The sequence below is a fragment of the Spea bombifrons genome, chromosome 4, assembly GCF_027358695.1.
Source record: "Spea bombifrons isolate aSpeBom1 chromosome 4, aSpeBom1.2.pri, whole genome shotgun sequence".
Taxonomy (NCBI): Eukaryota; Metazoa; Chordata; class Amphibia; order Anura; family Pelobatidae; genus Spea; species Spea bombifrons.
The window spans coordinates 107,144,694-107,156,697 of NC_071090.1; the positions used below are offsets into that span (position 1 = coordinate 107,144,694).

The window sequence follows — 12,004 nt, forward strand, 5'->3', positions numbered from 1 at the left end:
CATGTGTGTCCACCTGTGGTCCTGAATGAGTCGTTTTTGCTGTCCCGGGACACTATGGCCCTATAAACCATCGCTAATCGCCAGCATTGTGGTGCAGTGGTAGAGATCTTCTGCCCCTTCCACCAAGAACACCTCTGACTGGCCAACAGACTCCACCAACCTCAACCCATATAGAAAAGAAAGGGAGAACTCCGGGCAACTGGCTACTTATTTTTGCCGCTGGCCAACAGTAGACATGCAGCAAAATATTGTCCATCGGTGCGGAAAACCTCTCCAGTTTATGTATTAAAGTGAGAAAACTGTCTAATTTAGAGACACAGATTATATGTAATACCACATATACTGGAGAGCAGTGTGATCCCGGAAGGGAAGCTCATTTGTTATACGAAGACATCTCCAACCCAGAGGATAGACCAAGACCACATACGCATAAAAAAAGCAGCTCTCGCATTAGCTATATACATTGTTTATAGTCTTAAGCTCCCCGTGGGGTGGGGCATCCACTGTATCCTGCTGTGATACATAGGGTTAATTGTAGATAGTGGAGAAGAAATGCTTTTCTGTAGTGGAGCAACTTCTTCAGGACGGGATGTGGCAGAGGGCCATGATGGTCTTGCATTTATATCAAATGAGGAGGTGCTCCCCTCTATGCCCCATGAAGGCTCGACCACCTGTGTTTTTTTGCGCTGGTGCTTGCTGTAGATGGTCTCTGAAACGGATGCAGCTACAAATGTCCCAAAGGTCTCCTCAAAAAGAATTGTGGCATGTGGAAGGTCAGGTAGAGCTGGAGGGTTCTCAGAAGGCCGCTGGTTGTTTGAAGACAGAACATCATGTCGTTGGCACCTTCTAGGGGGGACTTCAGGTACGAGCTGGTTCCTCTGAGATGGCTGTCTGTGGTGCCTGATGTTTCTATGTGGAAGAGTCTCATGGCTAGGACGGTTTGCCAATGACAAATGATTATATCCAAGATTCCTGGTCCCATCATACGGCAACGGTGTCTCCCTACTCCTCCACTCCTGGAGGATTCCACCGCCTCTCGACTTGAATGCTTCGCTAAAAAAAAATTGATAATAAATGGGAATGCCATACCCTGCATGTGTATAGGATATAACCTAAGCCGGTCTATTACTAAGGTCGCCTTATCTACCACTGGTTAAGACCTCGCTCGTAATACTGTTAAAGAAGGGTCATTAAAATGTGGCCTTACCAACAACACCAGACCAGAGAATACGTAGAAGAGCCAAGAAGAGCCATGGCAGACGGGAGACATAATGGAAACATTGAGTTCAATAGAATAGGGTAATGGTTTTTTTCTGTCATTACTGGGTCATTACTGGAACCGCGCACCGGTGGTCCAATATGGTAGAACACATTTTGTTGGTTTATTACCTTTCTATAAACCCATTTTTCACCTCTAAGTGACCGTTGTGATCAATGGGGTGTCACACCGCAGGACCGTCACAGCAGCCTACGGTTAGTAATGGAGCTATAGGGGCAATTTCACACATATAGACCTCCTTTCACCTATCTCCAAACTCTTGCCAGTGATGTTGGCGTCCAAGATACTCCACCACGGCCTACTGATCTTCTACACTACATCGGTATCGACCCAAATCCACTTCCTATTCTACATTGATTAATGGAGATTTTTTGGACGTGACAGATCCACTTTTTTTTGAGAGACTCCTCGCAAAGCGAAGCACGCGTGTCTCGATTTAGAAACACAACAGTTGCCAAACCAGTCTGGCCAAGTGCTGCTTAGCATAATTTCATATAACCCAGTGTGGTGAAAGCGTCTGTCGTTTAGAAAGAGTGAAAGGGGCTTATTTTTTTTTAGGTTAGAGTGGGGAGGCAGCTGGTAGGATTTCACAAAACCCATATTTCCTAATTGCTGTGGCCTCTCAATAAACTTCTCGGGGGAGGGGGTTGAAAAATGACAGGAACGTGTCTTCTTCTTCAGGTCTCAACAGAGGGAGTTCTGGGAGTTCCCAGATTAAAAGCTGTGTTAGAGATTTGAACACTCTCATGAGCGCTCACATATATTGGGAGGGAGTCCGGCTTCCGTATCAGTCTGCAAGTTTGCCAAGTAACCAGTAGAGGGCAGTAATGGCCGAAGGACAATCTACCTATTCTCCCAACGGTGGGAAGGGGCGATCCTGGTTCAATATAATGTTATTCTCTTCTCAAACACCACACTGAGGTCATGCTTTATGGCAATGCTAATGAAGTCCAGTTTATATAATGAAGCACTACGCCCCTTCATTAGTCAGATGGTCTCTCTCTCTAATCTATTTAATCGTTCCTTCTCTCGTATTTCTTTGAGGGCACGTTTATTCCGCGTGAGCATCAGCTTACAGGAAGCTGTCATTCAGCTGGCTACGGAAACACTTTCCATAAACTGATTTCCGTTGGGGTTGTTGTTACCTATTTACAGCAGTCAGATGGATCTGACAAGTTACAGCAAGTTACACGGCAGAGGGCCTCCCGTGACCTGTCACTGTGACTCCATTGATATAAATATACATATATTGGGGGGGGGGATTCATTTCAAATATATTTTCAGAACAGTGTGGATTGAATTGTGATAGCGACTGAGGAAAGGGTTAAAGTGCTACTTTCCTCCTGTCATGTGAGATGGGTGTATTTTTTCTCTCCCACCTCTAGAGCTCTGCTACGTAAAGGATAAAATATGGACCGGGCAGACAAACAAAATTCCTCAATAATTGCCTTTTTCTTGCAGTATCTCGCGTGTGATCTGCACTTTTCCCGAAGGGGGGTCTTGGAATGAGGAACCCCGAAATGACTCGATAAATGCACCACCTGGAACGTTTTCAGTGTTTTACAATTACATTCGAGTTAAAACCTCACCCGTTCCGAGTCCAGAAGATGTGGCATAATATGATAAAGGATCCCAGGACGAAGATTCCGCCCAACACCAGGGTCACCAGAAGCTCCAGGTGAAAAGGTTGAGTGTCTGAAAAAGGGAAAGGGTGACATTACTGCTGGGACTTCTATAAACTTCTAAACAATCTCATGCTATCTCATACATTTGCCGGAATTCTACCTTTATCAAGTCACGTTGGTCTGGTTAATTTATACCTGTGTGACCTCACTCAGGATTCTGTGACCTTTATGTCCTATGCACTTGTCATCTTCTTCAAGGAACTTCCACCAGTGCCCCCGAGCTCTGATATTCCATTACCTATTCCAGACTTTACTGTTAGTTGATTTACCTTTATCTTCATCCGTGGTCAGGCAGGTCTCCTGGACCATTCCTTGCGGGTACGTTATCATTTCACAGCAAACCACCTTCTCCTCGTGAATCTCCAACGTGAAGCTCAGATTGTTCGAGTTTAGTTTGACCATATCCTTGTATGGAGGCAGAACGTGGGTTCCCAGGTTTGGATTCTGCACCCCGATGAGACTGTATGTCCCATTAGTGTGTCTCTCTTTCCATTGTACCTGGACAACTGTTTCTCCTGGGGCATGACTGGTGCACAATAGTGTGTTGGAGTCCACTAATCTGAAGGAGGGATGTAGAAGAGGATGCATGGAGGAGGACGTGAGACCTGCATGGGGATAGAAGAAAATTATTAGCGAATCAGATACATTTTTAGGCAAATAAACTCTTGACCAAGAATTCTCAAAGTAACTTCCCCCATGATGTCCTACAGGACAAAACAAGCATACGAGGAACCGAACCAATCGGCCATAAGGAACTTTGGGGATACCATTGGTAATACCATAAGTCTGAACGCTGGGTGAAGGCTTTCTCCCATTAACGATCTCTTAAGGAAGGCGATAATTTGGATCTAAGGCAATGTGTCTCCACGTAGCCATCGTACAGTTCATTAAAACGTTTAAAAACCTTTATTTGGATCTACTCAACACAGCTGGATCCGAGAAACAATCAATGATCCACCCGAGTTAGCCTATGAACATCTTGAATCCTGAGCTGTCAGGAGAGCTGGCATTGAGACCTCTGATTCCTTATATTTTGGGGGATTATATTCGAAAATTGCTGGTTTTCGTTGGAAGTTTTAGATCATTTCCCCCCTCCCCCCCATGTAGCAGATCCTCTAGTTATTCAGATTCAAAGTAATATAAGTTCACATTTTGTATCCAGACGTAGCAAAATCTAAATAAACAACCATTTCTGATTTTATTTTAGACATTTGGAAAAAGGCATAACTTCAGGCATTCGGGAATTATATAATTTACATAAAATATTAATCCTGTACCTATTTACGACCCAATAACCGAACAGTTCTGAAGCAGTTAAGGATAAAGAGAATACATTCCAAACCCTGAAATGTAACCCGCCAAGTAACTTAAGGAGACACAATACAGTTTTATGCCCCCAGGGGCATTTGATTGTCCTCTGGATTAAAATTATACGCATTAAATTGTATCTGATAACCTGAAACCTGGGTTCCAAAAAATAAATTACTGTCATCACTTGTTACAGCAATGTCCTGATTCCTAACCATCTCTTCCATGTTCTGTTACTGTCTCCCACCACTCGTTCTATGAACCATGGACCATCTCACCTGGATAGAAGCCTCCAACCATCAGAAGAATGATCATCAGTCTCCCCATTGTGACACGAAGAAGGGGACTGAAAGAGAATATGCGAGGAGGGGGGGAGATGTGTGTGAGCTGATGGAACAGGAAACTGTGGGAAGTCAGAGAGAAGTAGACGGCGACCGTACGAAGAGAACCGCGTGAGTTCACACGAGAGGAAGAGGAGGAGTGGAAACAACGTGAAAGTTACACACGAACCCAAAACTGTCTGAATCGTTGTTGCCGGGGGGCTAGGTTTTCACAGGCCCTGAAATATTTAGAAGATTTGTCACCATTGGTGTATTTTATTGTACAAAGGTTGGGGGACATGATACATAACGGTGACGGGAACTTCATCTATACAGATTCATCCACTGATGAGATTTGGGTCAACCGAGGAACATGTCCATATGGTAGGATGTAGCAGGGCTGACGATGATACATGATACATGCAACCTATCTGGCTGCCCGGCTGGGGCTGTGGGGTCCATTCTAACTTTTTTAGAATGTCTCCCTAAGGCAACAGAACAAAAAATATTTTTTATGGTATTACATGGTAAAAAAATTAAAATCGAATTGTCTTCTAACATTTCATGTTTTAATAAATGTAGTAGGAGAAAAGTCTCATTAACTTTATGCATGAGAGCAGCAACCGTAACGTTCTATGATGAATTGATAATTCCATGCCGTGTGGTTAATGGGAAACTGGGAAATGGAAGAGGAGGAAGATGACAGATGGAAGGATAAAGTGTTATGGGTTTTGAGATGCCCTGCTGTGGGCAGCTACAGCGTGGTCAAGTCTGAGCTGGTGGACGCCTCTATCATGATGTATCCAGCCGCTGTCCCTTCCTTCTTCTGTAGCCTCAAGACAGATGTTTGATTTGACTCCCCCACGGGACACGGGACAGATACACGGCCCAGAAGTGTGTCCCTTAAGCACTTAGACAGCCAAACCTGAAACACATGAGAGATTGGGCAATGAGAAAAAAAACAAAAACATCATCGAGAAGAAGAAAGTAAAGAAAGGACTTGAATATTTTCTGGATTGTTTCTGTTTGTTGCCTGGGGTTCCATTAGCATTATCTGTGTTGGATGCTACTTTATTTTCCTAGGGGCTTCATGCCACCTCTTCTTAGCCTTGTCTTCTCCTGTTCTACTGGAATAGAAAACTGATCCACCTTCAACTTGACCACCAAAGACACCACCTAACCTTTTGAGGCTCATCCATTGGTTGCATGAGAATACTAGTCATTGATCGAGCTCCGGATTTTGTATAATTGAAGCTTTGGCCAGAGAGATTCCAGGGACCAAGCATACAGAAATGTAGGGTTTGGCGTTGATGTCTCACCTGTACAACTAGAGGTTTACGTTCCTGTCTGCGATAGAAGACGCCTTTCAGGTCAAATTCTGGGTTGGAATCTTTTACGGTCCTAGAAGTGATCTTCTCTCCCTCACAGTGGATAGTTGCATAAACCGATGGAACTGGTACAGAGATTAAAAAAAAAAAAACAATGTCAGCCACGTTCTGTGAGCCTAATTGTCATTCCAGAATCCTAAAACGTTAAGTGAAGCGAGTTATACCCTGGTTACTCCCTGGCTGGGAAAGTCCTGAGGCGGCATGTACAGTGATTGAGGTGACAATCCGAGGAGAGCCGAGACAGAAGGACAGGCAGGAGGACTCGGGGACATCTCGCGTGAGCTCCCTATGGGTATAAAATACTTAAATGTCCGGTAAAGAATGCCAAATATAATGTCACTTTAACTGTAATAAATACCTGGTTTACTTCCTGAACTGTATGAAACTCTAAGCATTATTCTACGTTCCTTGTTTTCTTCAAATAAAGTGATTTTTTGTTTTTTTTTGTAAGGAAACGCGCTTTAAGACTTACTGGCAGCCTGAATATCTGCAAAAGAGGATGTTTTGCTTCTGATCCGCTGCAAGTTCATATTTTCAGTTTCCTGAGTGTTAAGAATGAGGTCAGCTCTATCACCGATAAACAGGTCTATTTTTATGCCGTGCGTTAATTGCCTCAGCGCTCGTTTTAATATGAGATGTGTTTGTTGAGATACTTTACTGTCCTTTAAAGATGTCTATGTATAAGCGTGAAGGCAGGTTGGGGTCCACAGCTGGATACTGGGCAGACTCGCCTAAGGTACTGTAGTTGTATGATTTCCTTAATCAGGTGTGGGCGCTACCATTTAAAATGTTTATACAGCTGCTTAGGGCCCCCATTGGTCTACTGGGCCCCTTCAGATGATTGGGGACGTGCAAAGCACACGTTCCTCTTGACTTAACCTGAAACTTAAGCTTTCAAACCAACCTTTTTTTGTAACCTAGACCATGATCTCAAACCAATCATCTTGTTGTAGCCTAGATCAAGACATTAAACCAACCATCTTGTTGTAGCCTAGACCAACACTTAAACCAATCTTGTTGTAGCCTAGACGAAGACTTCAAACCAACCATCTTGTTGTAGCCTAGACTTAAGATCTCAAACCAATTGTCTTGTTGTAGCCTAGACTAAGCCCTCAGTCAACCATCTTCTTGTAGCCTAGACCTAAGACCTCAACCCAACCATCTTGTTGTAGCCTAGACCAACACTTAAACCAATCTTGTTGTAGCCTAGACAAAGACTTCCAACCAATCATCTTGTTGTAGCCTAGACTAAGCCTTCAAACCAACCATCTTGTTATAGCCTAGACCAAGACTTCAAACCAATTGTCTTGTTGTAGCCTAGACTAAGCCCTCAGTCAGCCATCTTGTTGTAGCCTAGACCGAAGACCTCAACCCAACCATCTTGTTGTAGCCTAGACCAACACTTAAACCAATCTTGTTGTAGCCTAGACGAAGACTTCAAACCAACCATCTTGTTGTAGCCTAGACTTAAGATCTCAAACCAACTATTTTGTCGTAGCTTAGCCCTCAAGAAAAGTGTGATCCTGGCTGCTTCGAGATAATTGTTGGTAATGTTGTCTCGATTGGGTAATTTAGGGCTTATGTTTATACCTAAGATGGCTGGCTTGGTCCGTGTACAATCGTAGGAGAAACTTGCCAGTCTGACCCGGACTAAAAGTGGTGGGTAATATGACGTAGCGTCCTTTCTGTAGCTCAGTTCGCAGGAAGACGCTGCGGGAATTGATGTAGGTAGAAGATGATACTCTGCTGGCGATGTTGTGTAGCCGGTATTTGCGGTTTACCTCTACCTACAGAAGCGGCAAATAACAAAAGCCATTTATAGCAGGACAGGAAGAGAAAAAAATGAGTTACATGCTTCAAAGGGCCGAAGAGAGACCTTAAAACCAAATAGAACAAAAGCACATTTTACTGTCTTTTGGGACACTGAAAGATATAGTTTTTACATGGCCTTTTCTGCTTTAAACATCCATAATTTCTAATCTATTACATCATCGACTATATAGGGGTATATACATGAATGCATATTCATTTTTAAATTCATATGAAATTAATAGTATTATCCCATTAAACTTTTAGCTACGGGGGTGACAGTTGCCCCTCTAAGGGGCAGTCAATGGGAACGTGTTGGAAGGGGAACTAGAAGAGGTCAGTACACGAGAGATGGTTCCGGGAAGCTGACGCCATTATTGTATTGTTTACCTTAAAGACGAAGAACCCGATGGGGAGATTGCCCCCTTCTCCGGTATTGCGCTGGGTTCTGCGATCCTCCTGCTCCAGGGAGATCAGAGCGCAGTCCTGATTCAACGTCACATCAAAGGCAAACTGAAGAAAAGGAGAATTAAGGGGTAACATTGTTTTAAGCAGCAGTGCCCCTGGGGGGGCTAAGGACAGCCAACTCAGGGAACTTCCCCGGTATGCCAATGACTTCTTAGGGCAGATACCTGTGGGTTGTGCAGGTAGGTCTCCTTATAATTTGGGCAGCCTCCACTTCTGTCCTTAAATGGATCTGGATCTTGTTTCCAGGCAGACTTAGCCGACTCCTCTGTCCATGTTTTGTGGCAGCTCAGAAAGTGAGTGTTCACTCGGCGGCACATAGTGAGGTCAGTGAAGTGAGAGCAGAAGTCGTCCCAACTCATCCTTGCGGAGAGAATGAGAAGAACTGAGATGAAAGGTTTTCTAGATTTGTCTAATGAGGCTTCAATAGGGGTTTCAAAACATAGCGGTGAACGTGTGACCTCAAGAAGAGGTCCTTCCTTACTCAATGTCAATTATGGGGTACAAACGTCTACATTACAGATTATCCAGAATACACAGGACAACCCAAGATTTAATGTTCCTTAGTAGGTGTTGATACGTTACGAGGTGTTGACAGAGGAAACAAAGTCTAGTTATAGGCAACCCCTAAAAGTCAGAGGGGGGTTTTCACTTAAGTAGCACCCCTACCCTAAACATATGGAGAGCTAGACAATGAGCTATTCTTCTTTATGGGAAATCCACTGGTGACCCCACTATGGTCTTTTCATTAGAAAGTCCATTGTCCTCTATTAAACATGGCCGTCTTCTACAGTAATGGGACTATGAGGGCCATCTTGATATAGGCCCGGCTGTACTATAAATATTGAGATAAGCCTCTGGATTTGTTGCGTGGTGGCCGAGGACCATTGAGATACTATCATGGATAGGTGAGGCCAAGACCGTGGTAATAAGACTCACCAAAATTCTCCATCATCACTCAAAGTGACGCCCATCTTTACTCTCTCTCTCCGGCTGATTTTCTTCCATTCCTCGGACCTGCGGGGAGAATACAGAGGCGGTCACGGTGTCCTCCAACGGAAGGAATAGAGAAACAGGTGGATATCAGTCTCTCACCCATCACTCCAGGCCCCGTTCCACTCCCCGCTTCCCCATGGGTTCTGCAAGCGAATGAGATGTAGTTTGCGGGTCCGGAAAAGGGACATGAGCCCAGACCTCAGAGTGATGCTCCGTACAGCGGTAATGCTATACGCGTGTCCTATTACCAGCCCAGAGGAGAGGACCTCTTCTAGAGACTGACCAGACGCAGGCTGTAGTAAGGTGGAGGAAGACAAAGGTCTTAATATCAAGGACAATATTGATGTTACAGAAATATTTAAGGTTCTGGAATCTCTAAAAAGTCCAAAAGTCCTACTTTCTTACTTCACTTCTTTATCTCCAGTTTTAAAATAAAACTTTTTATGTTGGGTTTTGGCCGCTCAGGCCTTTCTACGAGTAATTTTAAGAGCAGAGACAGAAATCAGATCATGGGGGTCGAGTTCAGTGCAGTGCTAATTTTTGAGTTAGAAATTCATCCTATTGTGTAATTCAAATATTTCTAGTTGATCTGGACCACTTGTGATTAAATGATCAAACAGGGGGGGATAGTAGACCAAATATTGATAGTTCAGAGGCACCATTGGAGAGTGTAGTAGATAAGTGGAAGAGCCTGCCAGTAGGTGTTAAAGTGTTAAACATGGATGGAAGCTATCCATAATATAAGACCAAGTAACTGTACAGGCTAGATTAAAAAGGACTAAGATGGGAGACCCGTATTGAGGCGCTGATGAGGGAAGCCCTAGTGTAGGCCTTCATCAGGTCCTTGAACAACGTCTTCTTCTTTTCCGGATCAGATGTTATGTTCTGTTCCAAGAGATTAATCGGCTCAGAGATTCCGCCGGTGAAATCGACCAGGGCCTCTGCTGTGCTCCCACCATCCAAAGCTTCATAACTACCACTTAGTCTGTAAAGAAGGGAAGAAAGGACAAGGGGGGTTGGTGTAAAAGAAAGGATACAACGAGAACATTAAGGGGGGGGGATGAGGACAAAAGGAAAGTGTGACTGTGCGAGATGGGCCTCAGATCAGGGAAGGGCTGACAAGGTGGGCAAGGGGGCAATAGTCCCCATGGGCTGCTCACATTTAACGTACATAAAGTGTTTGCCCGCAGGTATAGATCAATGGGTGGATGAAAGGGGAACACATAGTGTATTCTTACTTGGCATATGCCTTCTCCAACAGGGGACACCAGAAGGCACCACCCTTTCTTCCTGGTCGACAGAAGAGAAGTTCCCCATCAGTCGTCGGCAAGCGATCGTCGATCACGATTTCGATCCAGCGACCAAATCGCCAAAATCGAAACCGAAAGATTCCAGCGTGAGAAGAACCACCAGATCGGGGCCAGTCCTGCTCCTCGGGGGAGGGTATAACCTACAAAAGAGGAGAGAAAGACCAATAAAATTTCAGGGTTGTGGAGAGCCAGTGGAGGGAGGCAAGCCTTGCTCCTCCGTGGAGGACATACCCTTCAAAGAGGAAATAGTAAGAGCTTGATAAGAAGCCCATAGATAAAAACCAATAAAATGAGATGGTTGAGTAAAAGAAATGAAGTGACAACAGTTGGTTTTGAGAGTAGCTGCTCAACGGGGCAGATACTCACCTTCTGCCATACCGAGGGGTCTCCAGCCAGGCATGAAGCAGCAGCAACAAACCAGCAGTTACCCAAACTGCCCTGTTGAAGGTCGTGGGGGCTGATACCCCTCTCTGTAAACAAACAGGGCGCGTTGACCAACTCCTGCCAAGGAAATATGGATGGTCAACAGCGAGGTCCACTGAGACGCTGTGAGCGGAGACATTATGGGATTTTACCTGGGGACGTTTCCACTGCACAGCCCTTGCAGGACTATGGCTGTAGTAAAGAGAGTGGTCGCTTGCTGGGAAAGCGGGGTCTTCAAACAGACGACCCTGACATCGACATTGGTCTTTTATACGCCCGTAATGCTGGTTCTGGTAAAGCAAAACCATCGCTGGGTCAACCGGTCACCAATCTACTATGCGTAGAGACGAACACCTGTCTCCAAATCACCAGATTGTAAGTTCCAGACAGCAGTCTACGAGGCAGCAGTCTCACTCTCTACTCTATTCTTGTAGCAGTAATTAGAGGTCTCAAGTTGTGTACTTCCCAAGTTCCTCGTCCAGTAGGTGTCAGGACCATCTCTCCAACGCAATACGGAGATTGTCCATGGAGGTCCTGCTCGGACAGTCTGGGGGAGCGCCAGATCTTGGCGCCAAGTATCTGCGCCTATAAACCCATCCTAGTTAGAGGTGCAGGAAGACCCGGACGTGCGACTTTCCCTAATACGAGAGATCGGGAAGGAATCACACGAGAGCAGAAAGTCAACAGAAACAAAGGTCACAGGACAGAGACAAGCACACCGAGACCAGAGAGGAACGAGAGACAACAGAGTCAGACAGGACCAAGAGACACACAAGGACAGGTTATTTAAAGAGACATCACGCACAGACAGTCAGGGCAGAGAGAGAGGGGCAGGTAGCGCACTCACACAGGAGAGAGGAAAGGTAATAAAGCGTGAGAATCGACTCCACGGGTCCAGGTGTTTTGATGTTCAGATTGAAAGCGTGAGTCACAGGTAGGGAGGGACACGCTCCACACCCTGCGAGGCACACTAACACCCATTTTCTAGTAACGAGTACCTGTAACGCCCATATAATATCTG

At 45.0% G+C, this 12,004-nt stretch overlaps 2 protein-coding genes across 2 annotated transcripts; both read right to left on the reverse strand.

Annotated features, from left to right (window-relative positions):
* Positions 1–281: 281 nt before the first annotated feature.
* Positions 282–3,556, reverse strand: LOC128490809 (uncharacterized). The gene is made up of 3 exons (XM_053462884.1): positions 3,234–3,556; positions 2,869–2,974; positions 282–1,053 (listed from the first exon to the last, which is right to left on the reverse strand). The coding sequence occupies exons 1-3, from the start codon at positions 3,550–3,552 to the stop codon at positions 468–470; spliced, it is 1,011 nt and encodes a 336-aa protein (XP_053318859.1). The 5' UTR covers positions 3,553–3,556; the 3' UTR covers positions 282–467.
* A 1,583-nt stretch (positions 3,557–5,139) lies between these two features.
* LOC128490799 (calpain-5-like) lies at positions 5,140–11,703 on the reverse strand. Its single transcript, XM_053462873.1, has 12 exons — positions 11,136–11,703; positions 10,927–11,061; positions 10,489–10,700; positions 10,043–10,235; positions 9,350–9,543; positions 9,194–9,271; positions 8,422–8,617; positions 8,180–8,302; positions 7,571–7,767; positions 6,145–6,266; positions 5,912–6,045; positions 5,140–5,517 (listed from the first exon to the last, which is right to left on the reverse strand). The coding sequence occupies exons 1-12, from the start codon at positions 11,289–11,291 to the stop codon at positions 5,347–5,349; spliced, it is 1,911 nt and encodes a 636-aa protein (XP_053318848.1). The 5' UTR covers positions 11,292–11,703; the 3' UTR covers positions 5,140–5,346.
* Between the last annotated feature and the right edge of the window lie 301 nt (positions 11,704–12,004).